The sequence below is a fragment of the Rhineura floridana genome, chromosome 9 (assembly GCF_030035675.1).
Source record: "Rhineura floridana isolate rRhiFlo1 chromosome 9, rRhiFlo1.hap2, whole genome shotgun sequence".
Lineage (NCBI taxonomy): Eukaryota > Metazoa > Chordata > Lepidosauria > Squamata > Rhineuridae > Rhineura > Rhineura floridana.
In genome coordinates this window covers 61,940,533-61,962,192 of record NC_084488.1, presented here as the reverse complement: position 1 = coordinate 61,962,192, position 21,660 = coordinate 61,940,533, and the positions used below count along the sequence as shown (strand labels likewise).

Here is a 21,660-nt window from a genome sequence, read left to right as displayed (position 1 = left end):
TGCTAATCAATGTATACATCACTGAGCTATTTGGACCAACAGCTCCAGCCAGTATAAGGCAGCTTCCTAATTCCTTTGTGTGTGAAACCTGGGCCCAAATTACAGATACATAGGGATCAGGGATTAGATACATAGGGATAGCTCAGGACACTACCCAGGTCTCAAGTGGTTTTGCCTGGCTGGAATGTGTCCCTGAACTGCACAAATGACTCTGTTTTCTGGATAGAGGGATGCACATGGTGTGTGTGCAGGTAGACTTTTGTACGGCTGGAATGTAGCTTACTGAGCAATCCTAACTATATATGCTCAGAAGGATACTGACTTCATTGGCACTTACTCCTAGGTACATGCGGTTAGGATTGCAGCCTTTCTGTACAAAGCCAAGAATCATATCCACCGCTCCACACACTTTTGCCTCACCCACCACTGGCATGTGGCCCCTGAAAAGTTGCTTATGATGGAATGCACCCCTCAGCTTAAAAAAGGCATTCCCAACTCCTAGTCTAGAGACTCAGGCATGGGTTGCAGTAACTATGGGCATGTAAGTGGACTCATCTTCAGTAATGCTTGTGCTGCAACAAATTTGTGGGGATTCCCATTTTCTGTCTGCCTTAGTGACTGCCAGTATGAAAGGGCTGGGGTGAAGGGAATAAAGATGGAAATAGGATAACGTAGCTTCACATTATCCTCTGGCTGTCAAATTCTAATTGCTCGTCAAAACTATACAGTACAGAGACTCCTAAGAGTCTTGAGAACTGTTGGATTACTGCCAGAGCCAGCCCAAGACATTTTGCGCCTGAGGTTGAGAATATTCTATATACTGGAGCCAACCAGGCTGACAGTTGAATCTTACTTCAGCGTTGGTAACCAGAGAGCATCCTCTCTATCACATCATAGCACATCTGAGACAGTAGGCTAGTTTAGCGGGAGGGGGGGGACAGGCCAGGCAGTATGCACACTTTTGTCCTCCTGGATGCTTAGGAGTAACAGAAAAGGGGCTACAACAACTCCCCACCCCCCACACTATCTCCCATCTTAGGCAGTTATCTCACTCTGCCTAGTGAATTGAGATGTAGTTGTCCAGGGTCTCGGGGGTGTTAAAACCTTTACTTTTTTGGGAGCAGGGTCCCAACGGGACCTATGTCTCCAGCATCATATGAGCCAAACAGCATGAAAGGGGGAGTGTGCTGGCCACTGAGAAAAGTCTTCTAACATTCTTCCTTGTCTTGTTGATTGGAGCCAATCACAGTGAAAGGAGGTAAGTCGGCCATTCTTCTCAGTAGCTATATCACTCCCCCTTTTGCTCCGAGAGACCAGGATCTCATTCTAACCCAATAGCAAAAAAAAAAGGGAGAGGGAGATGGCTGTAATGAAGGGACCCTGCACTTCTGAATTTGCCATTACACTACTGCTAATGACAGGCCTGCTGCTCCTGTTAATCACATGATGGTGACAAGGCTTGTTATTGTGTCCACATTGGGGATTGCTTGTTCTGTTCTGTCCACCAGCCCACTGTCCTGTATAGACAGCAGTCATACCTGCTTTGTTGCTTTGCTCCAGGGCTTGTTATGGTACTCGCCGAACACAGTGGCTTTGCAGACATGTGCTGTATGTAGACTACTCAGAAGTAAGCTACAGTGAATTCAATGGGACCTACTCCAGGGCAAGTGAGCATAGTATGACTGCCCACTAGGTTCAACAGGACCTACTCTCACGTGAGTATAGCACTCCCAGCAAGCATCAAGTACAGCTGCAAGAAAAGCATCCACTGACACAAGGAGCTGTTTGCTCTTGTGTCTCTGTACTTTCACCATTCATTTCAACGGGAGCACCGAGAAGTTGGGAGGAGCATAAAGAAAAAGAAATAGTATCAGCAGCGGGAGCGACACAGCTCTGCTCTCTTAATAGGTACTTGCTGAGCAGGCTGGTGGTTTTACCTGAAAGAGCCCCGCCTAACGCCACGCCTGCGTGGTGCCTCCGCCTTTTTCTGCTGACCGCAGTGAGAACGAAGGGAGGAGGTAGAACAGAGAGACGGGAGGCGACGGCGCTGGTATTCTGAGGAGTTGGGTAGCCAGCCAGCAAGAGTCCGGCGTCGCTGAAGGAGGCGAGGGGTGACCGAGTACCCCATAGAGCGGGCAGGAAGGGTAAGTGAAAGGAGCAATCTCTCCCTCGTGAGGGTGACGCGTGGCCGGGAGGGGGGGGCTCCTTCTAGGGACAGATCATAACCCTATTTGGATAAGCGGGGAGCTTCAAATGTCCGCCCACACCTTCACCCCTTTACTTCATACCTGTGGTAAGGCCGGGGGTGGGGGTTGTCCTGTGCTCATCCTTCCCGTTTGCTAGAGAGGAAGAAAAAAAGGGGGGGATGCAAAAGGGACTACCGAGCTGACTCCTCGAAATCGTGCTTGTGCCCAACATCGTTGTCACTGCATGTAGTCCACCGACCTGTAGATGTCCAGAAAAATCCAAGCGCGGGGGTTTTCAGGAGGAAGACTCTGGTTTTTCTTGTCCTCTTGGATAAAAAGCCGCAAGAATAACAGCAGCCCTGCAGTGGCTTCCCCCACCCCGCTCTCCCACGGCCAAATTAAAATCGATTTATTCTCACTATCCCTTAGTCCTGGCAGAGTCTCCTGTAATTATTGTTATAATACTAAGCCGGGCTGGTTCCCTTGGGGTTGTTAGCTCTCCCTGATGAATCTCCTTTAGATTTGTCTTCTTCTTCCCCCCCCCCTCCCCGCCGCCCTTTTTTTTTTTGTATTTTGTTTTCCTACTTGCACTTGAATCCCCTTTCACAGAAATGTTCGCTGGCCGTATTAGACAATCTGTAGCTTTTGTTACTTCGCAGCCGTTTTCCCTCAGGCTCTCTCGTTCGCCGCACTGAATCGAGCCGGGAAGGTTGAGCAGCCCTCACGAGTGTATTTTAGTGCAGCATCGGCGTGTTTGGTCGCTCTGTCTGTGCCTGTGTTTCAATATAATTTTGTTTCTGCTGAAGTTGGAAGTCTGTGGCTTCTTTTCTCTCTCTCCTCTTCCTCCCCACCCCTCGTGTGAGCTGGAGGCGAAATGAGAAGAGAGATTTCTCTGTTTCTCTTCTCTCCCCCTTTAAAAAAGAGACCGCTTGAAGACGTGTATTGATGGCTCTTTGATTTGAGACGGGTTGGTCCTCCCCCCCCCCTCCTCTCCTCTCCTCTCCTCTCCGAAATATAGCCCGGCTTCGCAATTCTCTTCTCGCCCTTCTCCTGGGAACCATAAAGTTGGACACGGGGATGGGGATGGATGGGGGGCGGGGAGACCACGCACGTGAAACGACTTGGCTGGCTAGCGGTTGGTCCGAGGTGGGAGCCGCTGGCTGTCCTTTCTCGGGAGGTCGCCTTCCGCTCCCTATTCCCCCTCCCCACCTCATGCGTTTCCATTGGGCTGAGGGGAAACGGGCGTATCTGGTTACAAAAGCGTCGGGGCCACCTTGGAGCGGTAGCCTTCGCGCCTCACGGGAGGCGCTGCAAGGTGCCCCGGAGGAGCTCTGGGGACGCTTTTATTTGAAGGGGAGGGAGCAGAGGACCGCTCCCTTGCGGTAGCAGGCCGGGAAAACAATAGGGTTTCTTGGCGTGGATGTAGAAGAAACGGCTCGGGGAGGGGGAGCGAACAAGACGAGTTTTCTTTCACGCTCCGGCGAGAAATGGGCAGGAGAGAAGGGGTTGTGTGTGAGGAGAGGAGGACGCCCGCGTTTTGTTGGGGGAAAGGGGCTGCAGCCTGCCCTGGGAGTCGAAGGACTGACTGGGGAATGTGCCCCGCTCCATGGGCGGGCTATGAACTCCGCTGTGGGATGAAGGTGGAACGGGCTAGGCAGAGATCTTCAAACCATGGCAGGCAGGGGCTGGGATCGTGTGTGGTGTGCAGAGGGCGTCCATGCTTAGATGCTGCTGCTGGTGTCGTCGGACTGCTTTGGCAACAGCATCTGCCTCTCTTTGCCGTAGGGAGGGGGGCGATATTTTCTCAGCTGCCGCCCGCACCGCCTCGCCCTTGAGTCTATCTAAAGAGACGAGTAAATTTAATCGAACTTGGTCTCTCTCTTGTCAGTGGGCTTGTTATTTTTAATTAGCCCTCTCTCTCCTCCCCCCTTCCAGGATCCGCCCAGAAACAAAACAAGCAATTAAAACAAAATAAAAGGGCTGGGAGGATGGTAGTGATGAGGTAAGGGCGTTTTACACTTTTGTTGCCCTTGGGGGGGAGGGCGGGGGAGACGAGGTTGTCTCTGTTTAAAAAAAGAATCGCACAGCACTCCAGTATAAACAAGTCATGAAGAATGGAATTTCCAATTTCAAGTATTTACCCTAGGCTAGTGGTTCCCAAACTCTCCCCCATGGACCACTGGAAAGTGGCTCAGGGTCTTGGCAGACCACTTCATGATTTTTCTGACGGTTGCAGCTATTGTAATGCGCTGTGGTAGATGCTGGATGATTTCTTACTGTATTTTTATTGTTGCTTTCACTACTTAGGTTGTATTTTATTGCATTACAATTTGAATTCCTTAGACTCCAAACTGTAATACAATAGAATACAACGTAAGAAATAACAGAAGCAATAAAAATACAGTTGAAAACCAATATCGGTATTTAGTCTGGACATGTCACGGACCACCTGAATGAAGCTGGCAGACCATTGGTGGCCCATGAACCACAGTTTGGAAACCCCTGCTTCAGGCAACTATTGTTAACCAAACTAGGGCCAGGACAAATCTAGCTGAACCTTCTCTAATGATCGACTTGTAGTTGCATTTTCTTACCAAGCCCCCTCTTGGGTGGTCTTGGGTAAACAAGACAATTCTATTTTTCTGGGTTCATGTTTGCCCCATCTTATTAGCATGAAGAATGATCCTCTTAGCTTGGGAAGTGCAGACTGGAAGCAAACAAAAACTAAAATTGTTTTTCAGATATTAGAGGGTGGAGGTTTTTTTCCTGTTTGAAAAACGTGTTTTTAACATCCTCCAATAACCTTAAATTGTATGCTAGCAACTAGCCAGAGGGGCATTTGGGTTAATTGCTTGATCTAAGACAATTTTGTGACAGTAATATTTATTTTTGTCTGATTTGGGCAAAGTATGTTGCTTTTTACGATGATGTCTTAAGGATTATTCAAGATGTTGAAACCCTTTTCTCTTAATGACTTACTAGTGGTAGTCCTATCCAGCACCAGCATGTTACTATTTCTGAGATCATATTTAAAGGAAGAGAGGTAGTTAAGCTTCCATTGGGATAGTATTCTCTCCAATTGGCAAATTCCAATTTGGTGACATGGGGTAACACAGTAAAATTTAGAGAAGTGGGTGGATGTTCTTGTTGCTCTGAAGTTACAGATGCCAGTTAGTAGATACTGCAGTAATATTGCCAAAAACATCCACATACCACTTTGCTTTCAGTAATTGTGCTAGCACAAGAAATATTGGCATGGTTAACACAATATTGTGGTTTTGAGTACTGAAAAAATGAAAATTCCCAGTGATGGGTTTGTTATTGAGAGTGGGATACTATTTAGATGGCAGACAAGAAGCAATTAAATGCTGCATGTTCCAGGAGGGGGTCGGAATTCAGGGTCTTTCCATTTAAACTGGAAAAACAAAGTCCAAATTATTTAAATGTATAGGATCAGACTATATGTATGCTAAGCAAGATAGGCTTGTGTTTGTTTCTTTGGGGAAGGGGGGAGACTCCAAGTGCCGTTAATTGCATTCCTGGTAATACATAGCAGCATTTGCTGCTGTGGCTATTGTTAACCCATTGCTCTGTTTACCCATTTTGGATGGATAATATTGTCATCCTTACTTTTGTACACTGAGTTGAAAGCCTGTGGTATACACAAGGCATCACAGTTCTGATATAGAAGTGTGTCTTGTAGTTCTGTTCTACATTCATTTCCTGTGGTCAGGCCTCTGCATCTTACACTTCTTTTATCTTGAAAACAGCTGTATAGACCCTTGATTTTTTTTTTTAACAGATGGGGGATGACTGTTTTATGAAGTTAATTGTAGCATAATTATTTGAGAATGTAAAATAGCAGGAGAAAGGCAAACTATAGTTTATTTCTGGAGATTTCTCAGTTTGACTATAAATACCTGGTGGTAGTTACTATCAGAGAAACCCAGAAACCATTTGTAACTCAATGTCTAAATGTAGTCATGGTGTATTTGCTTTAGATGCTAGAAGTGCAAAGAATAAAACATGCAGTTTGGGATTTTTTCTTCTGTTTCATCTTTATGAGATAATAAAATGGCCTCACATATCCTCAGCATCACCACTGCACATGTCTTTCTCTTATAGCACTTTTGGTATAATGTGCTAAGAGGGATCTTTGCTGCTTGCACACTATATAGTCAAACCACATCGCTCCTGCCTCCAAAGAATCATAGGTACTTGACATATAGCTGCAGTTTCCGGCATCCTTAAACTACTGTACTCAGGATTGTTTGGGGAAAGTTAATGTGCTTTAAATGTATGGTGTGTGTGCATCCTTGTGCATCTCTTGCAGCAACGTGTTTTAGTTCCCTTATCAGGACAGGACTTTGGGGCAGAAGTCCCAAGATCCATTAAAGAGGATGATGACCAGAGGGGAGCCCAAATGTAATAGCTTACCACATTATAGAAAGAAGTGAAGTGATACATGTTACCATCTTATGAGTGCCCCCACATTGTAAGACCATTATGTCCAGTCTAAAATTACCTAACTGCACCACTGTGCTTGCAATCAGCATTTTACATGCAAAGCAGCCCCAAGTATTTGCTTGTGCACAGCATAGGTGTGTAGGTAATATGTATGATGAGACTCTGAAAGTGAGCCCTGGGTATGTACAACTCCCCACACAGCTCTCACTCACATCCTTTAATGTGAACCAGTGCCTATGGGAGGCTCACTACCAAACCCGTCTCATGTGCGACCTCAACACCTGAGTCGTATGGGAACCAACCCAAAGACCTCTCAGAATAGAAACTCCAGTTGCTTTCAGACTGGTTGTTCAGGCGGTTATCCCACATGCAGCAAGGTGTGTGACAAAAGCCTCCAGTTTTATTCTTGCACTTGGTTATGGTGTAAGAGACACCTGCTGAAACAAATCAAGGAACAGTTTTTCAGGTCCTGCGTAGTTTTTGATACATCTTCCTTAATTGCTGGGGCCTGTATGGTGAATATGCCCCAAGGTGGACCTTGGGTAAAATAAGCATATCAAAATAAAACCATTTAATTCCTTTCCCAGTTGTTGAGTTGCCATGCCATGCCAAGACGAAGTACACCCTTGCCTAAAGCAGGCATAACTGACAGAACAGTGTGTGTGTTGGGGGGAGGGAGAACAGCAAGGAACAAAACAAATGTGTGTTTTTCCTTCAGCAAGACAAAGAAATGTGCCCATAACTGAACTGAAGTGAAATGCTTCAGTTTCATTCTGGAAACCAATTTGTTGGATTATACTGTTTTAATTTGGCTACTGAATATTTTCTCTCTGAAATGTTACACTAGGGAAACCCTACACAAATGCATCTTTCTCTTTGAAACTGGCTACTAAATCTAGAATTGAAATGCAGAAGTCATATTTTCATCTCAGTCTGCTTAAATTCATTTTTATTGTAGTTCTAGTTTTGCATGAAATGTCTAGTATTGTGACATAAAAAGCTGGGTTGGGGCAGGGATGATTAAGTTGAGGCTGGAAAAAAAAAGCCCAGTAAATACCAACATTACTATTTTTTTTAAAAAAATTATTGTTTGTCTCATTCATCATCTGTAGTATACTGCTGGTGGTATGTTCTTAAAATACAAGCTAACAACAAGTGTGGGTTGATAACTGTTTTCCATGATTTGTTTAAGGAATTTATATCCCACTTTCCACGACATGTCTCAAAGTGGCTTACAGTAAAAATAAAACATGCATCAGTGGTAGTCTTAAAATAGATTGTTCAGTTCTTGAAGTAAAAGAAAGCTGCTTGTGAAATATAGTTATAGATATGAGCATGTCAAATCATATGTAAGGAAGCTGCTATCATCTGTAATGCTTCTTGCTTGGAAGGTGCATTTTGGGGGAGAAGGTTAGCTGTGGACATCTGCACATGTGATTTTTCTCCTAGTCTAACTTGGCATTTCAAAAACTTGGCAATTGCATAGTTTTTGTGCAGAGAAAACTGATTCTGCCAAAGAACTTCCTACAAATTGGGCAGACTGCCCAAATAACTATCAAAAACTCATGGTAGAATAGCTCTTGGGAGAGGAAGATGTGCCATATTTGTAGTTGTCCTTTAGTATCTCTCCGTTTTGTCTCTGTCCAACCCCTGCCCCTGGCCAAAAATGGGATTCCTGTAGTTACTGCTTAATATTGTTGGCTTTAGAGAGGGTCCTTTCAAAATTTTATCCTAAAGCTTATGTACATAGAAGACAGTTTCCACTTAAATTGGTAAAACGTGCATTGAAGTGATGTGAAGGGTGGAGTTATTAAATATAGTAGTGGCTATTTCTCTTGTTTCTTCCCACTGTTTTTCCCGCTCTATGATGCTGCTTAGAAGGATTGTTCCCTGTCTTGTGCAGAATTGCCCTTGATTATACAGGAATCTCCTTTGTCATCCTCTTCGGTCTATTCATTCTCCCCATCAGTGCAGTTTAAGAATGTATTAATCACTTCCTTTTGGGTCATTCATCACCTGCTTCCTTAATTGATAATAGAACAGGGAATAACTGGTTGCATTCATGCTTACCTTGGACATTAGATGTAATTTGAGATTACTGGACTTCTGTGAATGTTGTGCATGAGTGTGATGCATTTTAGAATGGTTACTTATTGATGCACATCTTCAACATATTTACAACTAGATGATCTAATAAAAGATAATTTAAATTCAGTGCTTTCTGTTGCAACAAAATAGTCTTCTAACTTAGATGTCTTCTTCTTAAGCATTGCTTATGGTCTTCTTAATTAAGCAGCATGTCGCCAAGCATACCTGTTGCACTTCTAAAAGTATTTCTGAACTCCTCAATTGTAGATCAGATAAGCCAGTCTTGGATAATGGCAATAATTTCATAAAAACCAACATGATTCTTTAAAACCTGTATTAGAGCTGGTCATCCTCTTACTGTTAAATACTAGCATCCTTCACCCATTGGGCACAAACCACTTGATGTGCATCCTTGATGTGCAATGACTGGGAATTGCTTAAAATTATTGTGCAGCTTGTGCTACATACACACCATACATTTAAAGCATGTTGCTGCCTCTGAAGAATCCTGGGAATATAGTTTACTCCTTACTAAGCTATAATTCCCAGTATCCTTTCCAGTTTCCAGTTTTCTTTGTGGGGGGATGTGCTTTAAATGTGTGATGTGGTGAGTATGCAGCCTTCCATAGACAATATGAGTTGTGGCTATTGAAAATAACTAGAATAAGAGTAATTATCAATTTCTGTTAATGTCCTGAGTTTTTATAAACGTTTCTGAAGTTTCACTTTGCATATCATGCCAGCAATATGATCTTTATTATACTTGTATAATCTAAAGAATCAAACTCATTTTCTTAATATCCCAGCAATCCTCAATAAACCTCACTCTGCCATTCATATACATGATAGGGTTTTTTGTGTATGTTGTATTTAACTTTAATCCAACATCTTTTCCCCCCCTGCTCAGGAAGTTTTAGCAATCTTTCTGTATTTTTTTAACAAAAGGCTACATTGTTGTGCAATGCAGAATCGTAATAGTGTTCTTTCCACTGCAAGCTTTTTATTTTTCAGGATTTGCTCATGATCTTTATTACTATATGTCTGTTGTGCACAGTTTTGTAAAGGCTTTGCTCATATGCCTTGACTACTACTTTTTGCCCAGCATGGTATTAATTTCACCATATGCTTTAAACCCCCTTCTTAGCCATTGTATTCCCTATTTCATCATATCTTGAAGCTGAATTTTTAGGTAAGTGTAGGATAAGGATCTTACTTCTGTTCTGTTGACTGGTTCTTGGTTACTTTCAAACTTGGTTTTGTATACCTCTAGCAACCGGGGCGGGGGGGGGGAGGTTGCGGTTGTGCATTCCTTAGTTTTTTCAGTACTTCACCCTACCATGTTTTACCTGGATTACCATACTTCCATATAGTAAAAATGTTTCTGAGATTGTCCAGAAGACTGCTTTGAGCAACTCAACTTTTTAATAAAAAAAATGAATATGTACATAATATGATTATTATTCTGTCACTGAGTTAGATGCAGTCTAGCATATTGTACATTTGGTTTACAGATCGTGCTTTCATCTGTAGGTTGACATAAATTGCTATGTCCTCACCTTAATACTTGTCCATGGTAAGATTGGAGACCAATAAAGAGAAAAATAGCCATTCAATGGCTTTCTTCAAGGGAAAGGAGAAAACATAAAAGCAAAACTCTAGCTGGGAAAGGTACTTTGACTCCATGATGACATCATTAATCACTTAGGGCCAGTTGTGGCAAGCATTTACTATATGTACTGATGTTTGCAGTAGTAAATGCTGTAACGCAGTAGTTCCCAAATTTTTTTTCCCATGGACCACTAGAAAATTGCTGAGGATCTTGGCAGACCACTTAATTATTTTTCTGCCTGTTGTACTGTGCTATATTGGATGCGATATTATTTTTTAATGTATTTTATTGCTTTTATTGAATCCATAGGGTTCAAATTGTAATACAATCAAATACGGTATTTTACCACAAATCATGCACACCACAGACCACCTGAATGAAGCTCATGGGCCACAGTTTGGGAACCCCTGCCCTAACATATGGAGTGCATGTTTCTAAAGATCTAGTAGAAATGTACCTGGGAGCACTGATGGCTGCAACTGCATAGTTAGGAGTTACACCATAATATTTATTGTGGCAACACAAAAACCTGTTGGGTCAAGTATGAATGGGCCCTTATTCAGTTCACTTAGTCTCACAACAACCATAGAGATAATTAGTACTCTCCTTTTGTGGAGCAGAAGATTGAAGCTAAGAGAAAGGTTCTTGGTGACTTTTGTGACGGTTATCCAGCAAATCACAGGCTCACCTAAGGTGTAAACCTATGCCATGCAGTTTCAGGCCCACACTCTTGATTGCCATGTTAGCTTCATCTACGTGATTCTAAACCAAAAGATGTTTAGTGTCTCATGCATTGTCAACATGTTGGTCATCAGATGTATCTGAAACATATCTGGCTATTATATAGTGACACAACACAGGGCCTTCTCTGTGGCAGTGCCCCATGTATGGAATTCCTTTCCCACAGAACTTATGTCCCCCTAAAATCATATAATGGTAGAGTTGGAAAGGGCCTATAAGGCCATCGAGTCCAACCCCCTGCTCAATGCAGGAATCCAAATTAAAGCATACTCTTTCATTGGCTGGCTGTCTGCCTCTTGAATGCCTCCAGTGTTGGAGAGCCCACCACCTCCCTAGGTAATTGGTTCCATTGTCATACTGCTCTAACATTTGGAAGCGTTTCCTGATGTTCAGCTGAAATCTGGCTTCCTCTAACTTGAGCCGATTATTCCGTGTCCTGCACTCTGGGATGATTGAGAAGAGGTTCTGGCCCTCCTCTGTGTGACAATCTTTCAAGTACTTGAAGAGTGCGATCATATCTCCCCTCAGTCTTCTCACTGACAACTTTCTGGCATCACCTGAGGATACATCTGTTCACTCAGGATTTTTATTTTGTTTGTTTATTTTTACATGTATATCCAACCTTTCCTTGAAGAAGGTTGAGGTGGCATATATGGTTCCCCTAATTTTTATCCTTGCAACAACCCTGTGAGGTAGGTTAGACTGAGACTGTGACTGGCCCATGGTCACCCACTAAGCTTCATAGCTTAGTGGGGATTTGAACCTGGGTCTCCCACTCACTCTAACCACTATGCGACTCTGGCTCTCCTTTGGGATATGATAGTGATCTTGAGCCTCAAGGTTAGTCTTTTTTGGCTGCTATATTATGGAAATTGTTTTGGCTTATAAATGTAGTTTTATATTTCACTATTTTTGGAACTGGTTGTATTTTATGTGATTCTGCTGTAAACCACCCTGGGCTCCCATGCGAAGAAGGGGAGTTTAGAAATTAAATTAATAATAAATACACCTTTTAGCTTTTCTGCCATTACTGTGCCTGACATTCCATCTGCTTGCAAATCCCTAATGCAAATTGTTATTCATTTTTGGATCTTCTCAATGCATGCTTAGAGAATGCAGGTAGGGTGAGTGCTAAAATTTCTGTTCTCAACAATTGCATTAATCTTGGTTTTGGTTACCTTTCTACAGCTTCTGCTACATTGGTTTTCCTGTTGTATCTGTTCACTGTTTTCAAATATTGTGGTGTTCCTGTAATGCAGTTATGCTGTTTAGAACCACATCCCTGACTATCCAATCCTTTTGCTTAATCATTTGAATTTGATTGGATTTCCCTGAAAGCACTGGTGAAGGCTGAAGATTGAGTTTAACTTTCCTTAAAAAAAGAAAATAATTTACACACTCTGGTGTTTTTTTTAAAAAAAAACACAGGACTTTAAATAGTTGCTGCCAATGCTGCCTTTACGTGCTAGGTGATGACAGTACAATTACATGGTTGTTGTCCTAGCTTTTAAAGTTCCCATTAAGCTAGTATGATGCAATCTCAACATACAGGTTTGCCTGTGTAATTTTATTAGCTTTGCACATATGTAGAGTTTAAGCTATGCATCTTCCTCTCTGCACATGACCGTTTCCCACCCTAAGGTTGCAATAGCAATCTAAGGATTGAAATGTGTTCACCAAATAATTTTTTTCACTTAATGTTAAATTTCATTACCCAGTTTGTCACCTGATCAACAGTGACAACACAAAAAGGTGTGCGATCCTACTGAGATATATCAAGATTGCTCGGGATCCTTGATTAAACCAATATCCAGAGTTGGACCTTTAACCATTATACCAATTTAGAAAAACTTTAATCCTAACAGTTTGGGTTTAAGATGATGGCTTCTACAGTAAGGTGGCCTCTTAACTTTTAAATGCTCTTGTGCCCACTGGTAAGATTGGTTAGGTTGGCAAGCATGAGAGAAGGGGCCTTCTCAGTGGTGGTCCCACAGTTATGGAACTCCTTTCTGATTGAATTATGCTTTACCCCTACAGTGCAGGTGTTTAAGCAGGCCTCAAAAACTTGCATTTCCCTAAGAGTGTAAATCAGGGGTGGCTAACCTGGGGCCTTCCAGATGTTGTGTTACTCCAATTTCCATCAGCCCCAGCTAGCATGGCCAATGGCCATAGTTAAGGAAATCATAGTCCAGCAACATCTGGAGGGGCCACAAGTTAGCAACCCCAGTAAAATGCTTTATGTGATTCTTGGCAACCTTCTCAAAGTAATTGTAATGATTCTGCATTGTCTAACTAGAGGAATGAAGAATGGTTTGAAACAACTTTATTCTTCTGAGTCTGTAAGACAAAAAAATATGTGCAGCAACTTCTAGGCCTTTTGTAACTGCTCAGACCATGTGACCTTAAGAGATTTTCAAATTACCAATTTCTTACACTAAGGGAATAACTCTAAATTATAAACTGTATTATTACAGTAATGTGGACCATTCTGATGTGCCTTAATCTGTAACTCTTGCATATGTTGCTTTGTGAGAGCATGGCTCTGAATAGTGGCCTTTGAATGAATAAAATGTAGCTATACAGAGTCTGTCTAATATTTGGACAGTTTATTAGAATTTGTTATGATACCAAGGTGATAGGTAAGATTGTTTTTGTATACCTTATGTTTTGTTTCAATTTAAATAGCCAGTTTTAATCTTCATACCCATAACTGGCTACACAACTATGAGTTTTTCTTTTCTATAATAGAGAACCATTTTCTAAAGCTTGAAAGACTCATTTGGTTAAATATAATTTTCAAGTATTTAGTCGTAATATCTATGCAGGCAGTGGTTCAGAAAACCAGCATATGAATATGGACGGGTACAGACTTCTGCTTTTAAAATCTGGATAAAAAACTGAAGAGTAGGAAAACTGCATTGTCCTGTGTATACACATCCTCCTTAGAAAACAATAGGAAATCTTGACACATTCACGCAGTTCAAAATAATTCTAAACTTGCTGTTCCCCACAAATGTTACCCTGAGTAACCACCTAACTAGAGTAATTCTAATTTTTTCTTAGTTGTCTAAATACAATTTTTGTATAAGCTGACTTCAACCAGTGTTGGGCAGTATCTGTCCTATGTTCACACACACAAACAAGAGAGAGGGGGAGGGGGAGGGGGAGGAGGGAGGGGGAGGAGGGAGGGGGAGAGGGAGGAGGGAGGAGGGAGGAGGGGAGGGAGGAGGGGAGGGAGGGGGAGGGGGGAGGGAGGGGGCGGGGGGGAGGGAGAGGGAGGGAGAGAGAATGAATATGGAATGGATATATGTCTTTTAATATATCTTTATATGTAGTTAATATCACATATATTTGTATTTTGAAGCTTATGCCTCTAAAAAAAGGAGATATGTCCTGGCACTTGTTGGTTAATAAACCCTTTGTGTCTATCCCTGTGGATTACAGTTGCTGTCTCTTACTTTGAGGTGCCACCTTCCCTTGCAGGGTCTTGATTTTATTAGTCATTTTTACCACTAAAGAGGTAAGGTGTTGTGTAGTTTAAACAGCACTTTATCACTTCAGGAATGGAGCCATTTCAGTGGAATTGGGGAGCAAATTGGACACTGTGCTCATGGATGTGTTTTAGGTGTGCTCGGCTTCTTCCTTTAATCTTAGTCTGTATACTCATATACTGGGTAATAAGCCTTGGGCATGAAGGTTGCATACAATGGTTTCTGCTTCTGTTTACTAACAGCACACTCGGGTGCCTGCTAAAGCCAAACAGCCATAGGGTGGAGCTAGTAATTGGTGTGTCTGGATTGGTCATTTTATTTGTACACAGCCTACAAATTGGTGCTACAACCATGCTCCTTTCTGTGTACAATGTATCCAGTTTTCCTAATGTTGTGTTTCTCTCCTATTCTGTTTCTGCAGGACCCGGAGAGATGACTGATCTCCTGAATTTGCCTCTCCAATAGTAGATTACAATTCTGATGTGGTTTGGTGTTCATGCACATCTAAGGAAGTCAGTCAGTCTCTCTCTCTAGAGAGGGGCTGAATATGCATGTTATGAATTGTGTCTCCTTGGTCAATGATAAAGAAAATGGAGCTATTTCAGTTGAAGCTGGGTTAATGATTGGAGATACAACAGAACCAGAAGAGCAGCCTCCGCCGCCTCCACCACCACCACCACCTCTACCATGTCCATCCACAGAAGCTGGATTTTCCTCACCAGCGGTGGTGCCACCCCCTCCACCTCCTCCACCTCCAGTACTGAGCAGACCTCCACTGCCACAGTTGGTAAATAGGCATGGCCACCAGACCAAGAAGAAGAGAATACGTAGCTTCTTCTGGAAAACTATCCCTGAAGAACAAGTCCGTGGTAAAAACAATATCTGGACTATTGGTGCTAAACAAAATTATCAGATTGACACAAAGACAATTGAGGAATTATTTGGCCAGCAAGAAGGAGCTCCACCTCAAGATTCCAGAAGCAAAACTTTAAGGAGGTCATTCAAAGACACCAAACAAGAGGTAAGTGTGAGCATGAACTGAATCACATTTTTCCTTATTGTTACAGAAAATCCTATGTGTTAGAAGTTGCTATGTAATTACTTGCACCTTCATTTTCCTTCCTCCCTGTTCTTCTGCTATAACCATACTCCTATCAGGGGGGGAAATTAAATCTGTACTTCACTCCAAAATGGTGGATGTCAGTGTCTCTAATAACCACCAGCAGTGTTTGGTGGTTATCAAAATGTTCACAATATGAGATGGAATTATTGTATTTACAGTTTGACATTGTCTATACTCTTTAAGGTTTGTGATCACCAGGATACAAAAAAGAGGAACACTTTGTAGGGTTTGTAGATACAAAGGTTTTTATCTTCACTTTTTCCATGTATTACAGGCATACCTGCATTAAAATGTTCCTCCTTCCTACTGCAGTACCATGAAGTTAAATCCTACATTCAGAGAACCAAATTTAGATAAAATATTTTGCCGATAGAATGTTTTCCTCGACTAAGGAACTAATAGTAAGATACGAACTTATATTTTATCTTTAAAATATTACACTTTTCCAAACATTCACAAAAAGTGGCTTTTAACATGAAATACTGAGCCATTGACACAGCAAATTATAGCCCTTATCTTGTTGGAACTGTATATATTAGCTACAGGGTTGTACTGCACATTTCAAATGCATCTGCTTTCATGAAAAAGACAAGTCCTTAGCTCTCATGATTGCGGAGACACCCTTGCAAATGCTTGACTTGTGCTGGCCAGAACTTTCACTAGTTCTGTTGTTAGCGCCACATTGCCTTATATGCTTTACTGACCAACCAAAATTTTGTTGTCACCAGTACTTTCCTATTCCAGTGGGCAAGGTCTTGTCTGAAATGCAGCTCCTGCTCCTCTCTCCAGTTCTAAGCCTCAAAAGTTCAGAACTGGAGGGGGCTGAGACTTACTGTTCTTCTGCACCTCTACACTTCAACCTCCAAACTTCCAGTGCTGGAAAGGAGAGGCAGAGCTGCACTGTCTTTCTCACTCTCTGGGTAAAGAGGTGCTCAGAGGTGGAAGGGAGAGGCAGACATTTGCTCTGCTTCTATGCTTGACTAGTGTGTAAGAGCCTGAGATTGGGAGGTGGGGGCATGTAATGAATCTGTGCTTGCACCCAGTAAGCCAGGGCATCAGAAAAAAGGGGGGACATGGACACCAGAGAAAACGTTTGGGGAGCAAAGTATATTTCTAGCTGGGTGAAATATACTAGGTGGGGGGCCGAGCTCCTTGTTTGGGGAGTTATACCCCCTACCCCCTTTTGGATTGCCCCTGCAGGGCAGACCATACCATTGGGAAAGTGAAGTGACTGCTTCAGGTGGCAGATGCTGGGGGGCATCAGTGCCAGCCACCTGGCTGTTCCTTCTAAGTTCCCTCCCCTGGCCATTCCACTCTGTTGGAAAACAGCTGTTTTTTGCTACGCAGCCTGCTCTGCCCTGTCGGCCCCCCTCCAAACTATCATGCTGCCTCTGGTGTAGTGGAGAACATTTATCCTCTCAACAGTGATGAAGTAAGATTCAAGTGCCAGTTCAGTTGGCTTCTGTATGTTAAAGAGAAGGAGTACCATACCCATCTTAATTTGAGGCAGCTTAAAATATATAAGGAAAACAAGTTGGTTCATTTTGCAGCATTCTTTGTGTAAAATTTGAATTATTTGTCACCCAGTATATGTGAGTAGTGATATTTATCTGACCTCATGGCTCTGTATTCTTAGATCTGTAGTACAGATATATATATTTTTTCTTTTGACTTGAGACAGTGGAAGAGATTTCGGCTCCTGGAGCAAGGAACTTTCCTGAAGTCCATGGTTGTGGTTTGCTTATGCTATTTGTCCTGGCTACTTGTTAGATCTGTTTGCACATACCTCACGTGTTAATTCAGGAGATTTGAGGTGTTGCTAGTCTGCTCAGTGATGCACACTATGTGATATTTCCATGTTAAAGAAATGAGAAGGTTGGCAGTTTTAAGTATGTGGATAAAAGTTTAGTAGAAGTAAAAGCAGTCTCAAACTAAATTTTCATGTTAGCTTGAGTAGTACATACATGCAGTGCTTCCTTCATCTTCTACAGAAGTGCCTTCTTCCAAAGAGGCAAGCAAACATTTGTGTCAGAAGTGGCTTTTCTTTTCAGGAAGTGCTTTGCATAAACATGCACGGTGCCCTTACTCTCAAAACGTTAGTTGGTTGGATTGCAGCCAGAAAGAGTTGGTAGGTAGCATATTTGCGGTCATGCATCCTAAACTCTATTAAGGTTGCAATCCTAAACACACATATTAGTGAGATAGCTCCTTTGAGCTCAGTGCTCTTACTTCTGAGTAAACAGAATTGCATTGCATGATAAAATTGTTGTAACCCTCCTTGGGGGTGAAGGGTGGGTGGTGGTGGTGGTGGTGATGATGATGATACAAATGCATCTTAAAGGAGGTGATTATAAATATATAAGACTAAATCCATAAAGCAACACTGCATAGTTGTGGGAATGTCCTTGTGTAAACATTTATCAAATGTGATGCATTTTTTTAAAAAAAAATATTTGATACCTTGTGCATGACATAAGCATTCATGTATTCATGAGCATATGCTCTATAAAGTGACTTCAGTTTTTACAATATACTAACATGTTTGGGCTGTGCCATTTTAAGCATTTACCTTTTTGCATATTCAACACAATCATAATGCTTAAATCTAAACACAGGCTTTTAGAATATTGTTAATGTTAAGTTCTGCTAGGATTGGTGTCAGTGGGGAATGTCATGTGGTTTGGGAGATGTGTCTAAGATACTGTGCAAACACAATTAGAAGAAAACAAGGAGGGGGCGTTAGTAGCAGTTTACAGAAGAGATATGTTAATGTGTACAGAACTAAATAAGAAGAACCCGATGATTCTAGAAGCACATTTAGGAAAAGAAACTGCTTGGAAACTCCTTCATGACTGACTACAGATTGTTACAAGGTGGTAAAAGAGTTCATATGACTAAACACATATGAATCTTAGGTAGGATTGAAAGGGAGGGTAGGAAATTGGGTGTATAAGTACACTTAAGTGTATTAATCATAGCTTTGTGTACATTTGAAATTTTACTTCAGGTTCTTGACCACCACCTCTAGTGAAGCTGGTTCTTGTAGCTTTTTGTTGATTTTTAAGAGCTAACCTCAAACCGCTTTATTCCAGAGTTAGGTTTATTAATGTTAAATCATGCTGCTACATAGAAAATGGTTTGAAGTAATTTTGTTCCTATAGAAAACCAATATACATAAAACATACACAAAAGCTAAATGTGATGATCTGAGGAAATTAAAATATTTTGTGGAAAAATGTCTTGTTAAACGAAACCCCTGCCAATTAAAAATCTGCCACAAAGACCAGGTAGTTATATGCAAAGCTGACCCATGGCATAATGTAGGTTGCACATCACTGTGTATCTGAAATATTCAACTATTCAACTACCCTATGGATCTATTTGAACGCAGCCAGAGGCTAAGGATAAAGATGGATGTACCGTTAATTCTAAGGCTGTGCTAGAGATGCGAAGGCCTGGGAAAAAACTGTTGGGGGATGGGGAAATCCATGGGTTTATTTTTCCAAAGCCTTTTTTTGTTTTTTTCCTGAAAAATTGGGAACAAATAGGGAAAAATGGGAGGAAATGTGTCATCCCCCCCGAATTTTTCCATTTTTATCCAAACCTTCACATCTGTAGGCTGTGCATTGGCTGCAGACAAATCCTGGATCCTGAACTGAATCAGGCTGATAGTCAATTCAGGATCTGCCTGGAAGGGGTAAAGGCAGCCTGGATCAGGTCCACCCAGAGCAATCTGGGGCTATCAAAAGGGGGGAGGGCAGTCAGCTGACTGCATGTTTAATCAGGGTTAATTGAATATGCAGTGAGGAAAAGCAGATGCAGACACAGGTCTCGCCTGTTCACCTCCCCCTCCCCTTGGTCCTTGCCCTGACTGCTTGCTTAATTAGGATTTAAAGCCCTGATTAAACATCTGGTCAGGAGTGTGGTGATGGAGGAGATACAGGTGAGAGTCTCCTTCGCTTCCACACCCCCTTATGCCAACCATATTTAATTAATCTTTAAAGCCCTAATTAAACTTAGGGCTGTGCAAAACCTCCTATTCAGTGTGTGGTCCGGGTCATCCCAGATCGGATCAGGAAAGATGTGATGTACTCAATCAAGCCCAGACAGGATCCGAGGGTGGGTGGGTGGTATGCACAGCCCTAATAACCAAGCAGAGCTAGCAGGGAAACACTTCTGGCACATATGATTTAAACATAGCTCTCTCCCTAACAGTTGTTGGGTACTGAAGACACTGGCAGCAGAAGTTGATGATGCACGGTGTAGGTCAACCAAGCAGCCTTTCCCAACCTGTTACCCTCCATATGTTGTTGGATGACAGCTCCCATCAGCCCCAACCAGCATTGCCAGTGATCAGAGATTATGGGAGTTGTAGTCTAAAGCATCTGGAGAGCACTAGGTTGGAGAAGACCAGACTAGAGTTGTTTAAAAACCTTCCTCTCTCTTCCTATATTCCCAGGCCCTTTTTCTACAAGGTATCAAACTCAATGAACCTGTAGTGACACTTCCAGTGCCTAATGCATGCTCATGTGCAGGGCAAGAGGCTAGAGCATTATGAAGAATGGATCAAACCATCATATGGCCATGTGCAGTTGAGAACTATAGTGGCTGTTCTAGTTTAATTGAACATGTGATCCTTTGGCTGAAGCAGCTTTGATTTTATTATGTGTATGTCTGTTATATAAATTGCAAAGCTCAAAATAGTTTTGCATGTGGACATGATACTCAGTTTTAAGAAACCGTTTCCCCTCAAAATATGAGTAATTCATTGAGAGTAGAAAGGGGTTACCCTGTTGTAATATGCGTGCCATGCTGAAAATTGCTGTTGCCAGAGAGGTCCACAAGTAGAGATTTGAAACTAGCACATCAAAAGGTGCTAAAAGGTTTGTAGGAGGATTCTCACGGCCACAAATTTAGCTAGCTTCAGCAGCCAGACATGATTTTACATCTGCTAATGACCCTGACCCTTGTCTCCAAGTGGTCTAGGATACACAGAGGACTTGAGGGAAGGGTGACATCTTGACTCTCATGTTGTACTGAGCTTCAGAAATGCTTGGAAGCAGTGAGAAACCCAGTGGCGTCCATGTGCTTGTGAAACCCAATGGAAGGTCAGAGGACTACCCCTCCCTACTTGTCTTTCACTTTGTGCTGCGGCAGGATGTCACTAGCCTGAAAGATACAGCCATCAAAGCCATCCTAATCTGGCATAGGTCTCTCCCAGTGCATGGCTGGTAGCAACACTAACTTCTAGGCCAGCCTTTCCCAACCAGTGTGCCTCCAGATGTTGTTGGACCACAACTTCCATCAGCCTTAGCCAGCATTGCCAATGGCTGAGGCTGATGGGAATTGTGGTCCAACAACATCTGGAGGCACACCGGTTGGGAAAGGCTGTTCTAGGCAGTGACACATGATTGTGATGATGCACTGAAAGTCAATCCATGCTGACTACAGCATGTGACACTGGCTTGTGTGTGCTTGGTTGGTTCAGTGTGGGCTAGAGAACAGAAGGGATTGATTGAAAACCATTGGTGCCCACTATTAAGATCATGGAGAGCAGTCGAACAGCAAGTGGGGTAACCAAGGGCATAGGAGGGGAAATAGAACAATCTCAGGGGTGGGGGAAGAGAAGAAAAGAGAGGGACCAGGAAGGGAGGGGGGGAGAGTGGAATGCTAGAGTCCAGAGAGGGAATAGAATCCCAGAGAGAGGGGAGGGGTATGTGTGTATAGTGTTTGCATACATGTTGGATCCAGTAAAATGGATAGTCTTGAAATTGCTTTACTTTCTTTTCAAATCCCACCCCCACCCCCACCCCCAAAAAACCTACTCTCAGATTGCAGGTCACTTCTATCTCCGTTAACTGAACCACAAAATATCTAATGCTTTCCAGTGCTACCATGATGCAAAAACATGGATCCAAGGCACAGCTCCTTATGGAACTTCATAATGCTTATGTA

General features: G+C 42.5%; 1 protein-coding gene across 2 annotated transcripts in view; it reads left to right on the top strand.

Moving 5' to 3' along the window:
- Nucleotides 1–1,724: 1,724 nt before the first annotated feature.
- FHDC1 (FH2 domain containing 1) overlaps nucleotides 1,725–21,660 on the top strand; it is a 60,381-nt gene continuing 40,445 nt past the window's right edge. The window contains exons 1-2 of one of the 2 annotated variants that reach the window (XM_061584602.1): nucleotides 1,725–2,144; nucleotides 15,004–15,603. In XM_061584602.1, the coding sequence (XP_061440586.1) occupies nucleotides 15,130–15,603 (474 nt within the window). In that variant the 5' untranslated portion in view covers nucleotides 1,725–2,144; nucleotides 15,004–15,129. Of the gene's footprint in view, nucleotides 2,145–3,312; nucleotides 3,333–15,003; nucleotides 15,604–21,660 lie in introns of those variants that run through there. The other variant, XM_061584603.1, reaches the window with a different exon arrangement.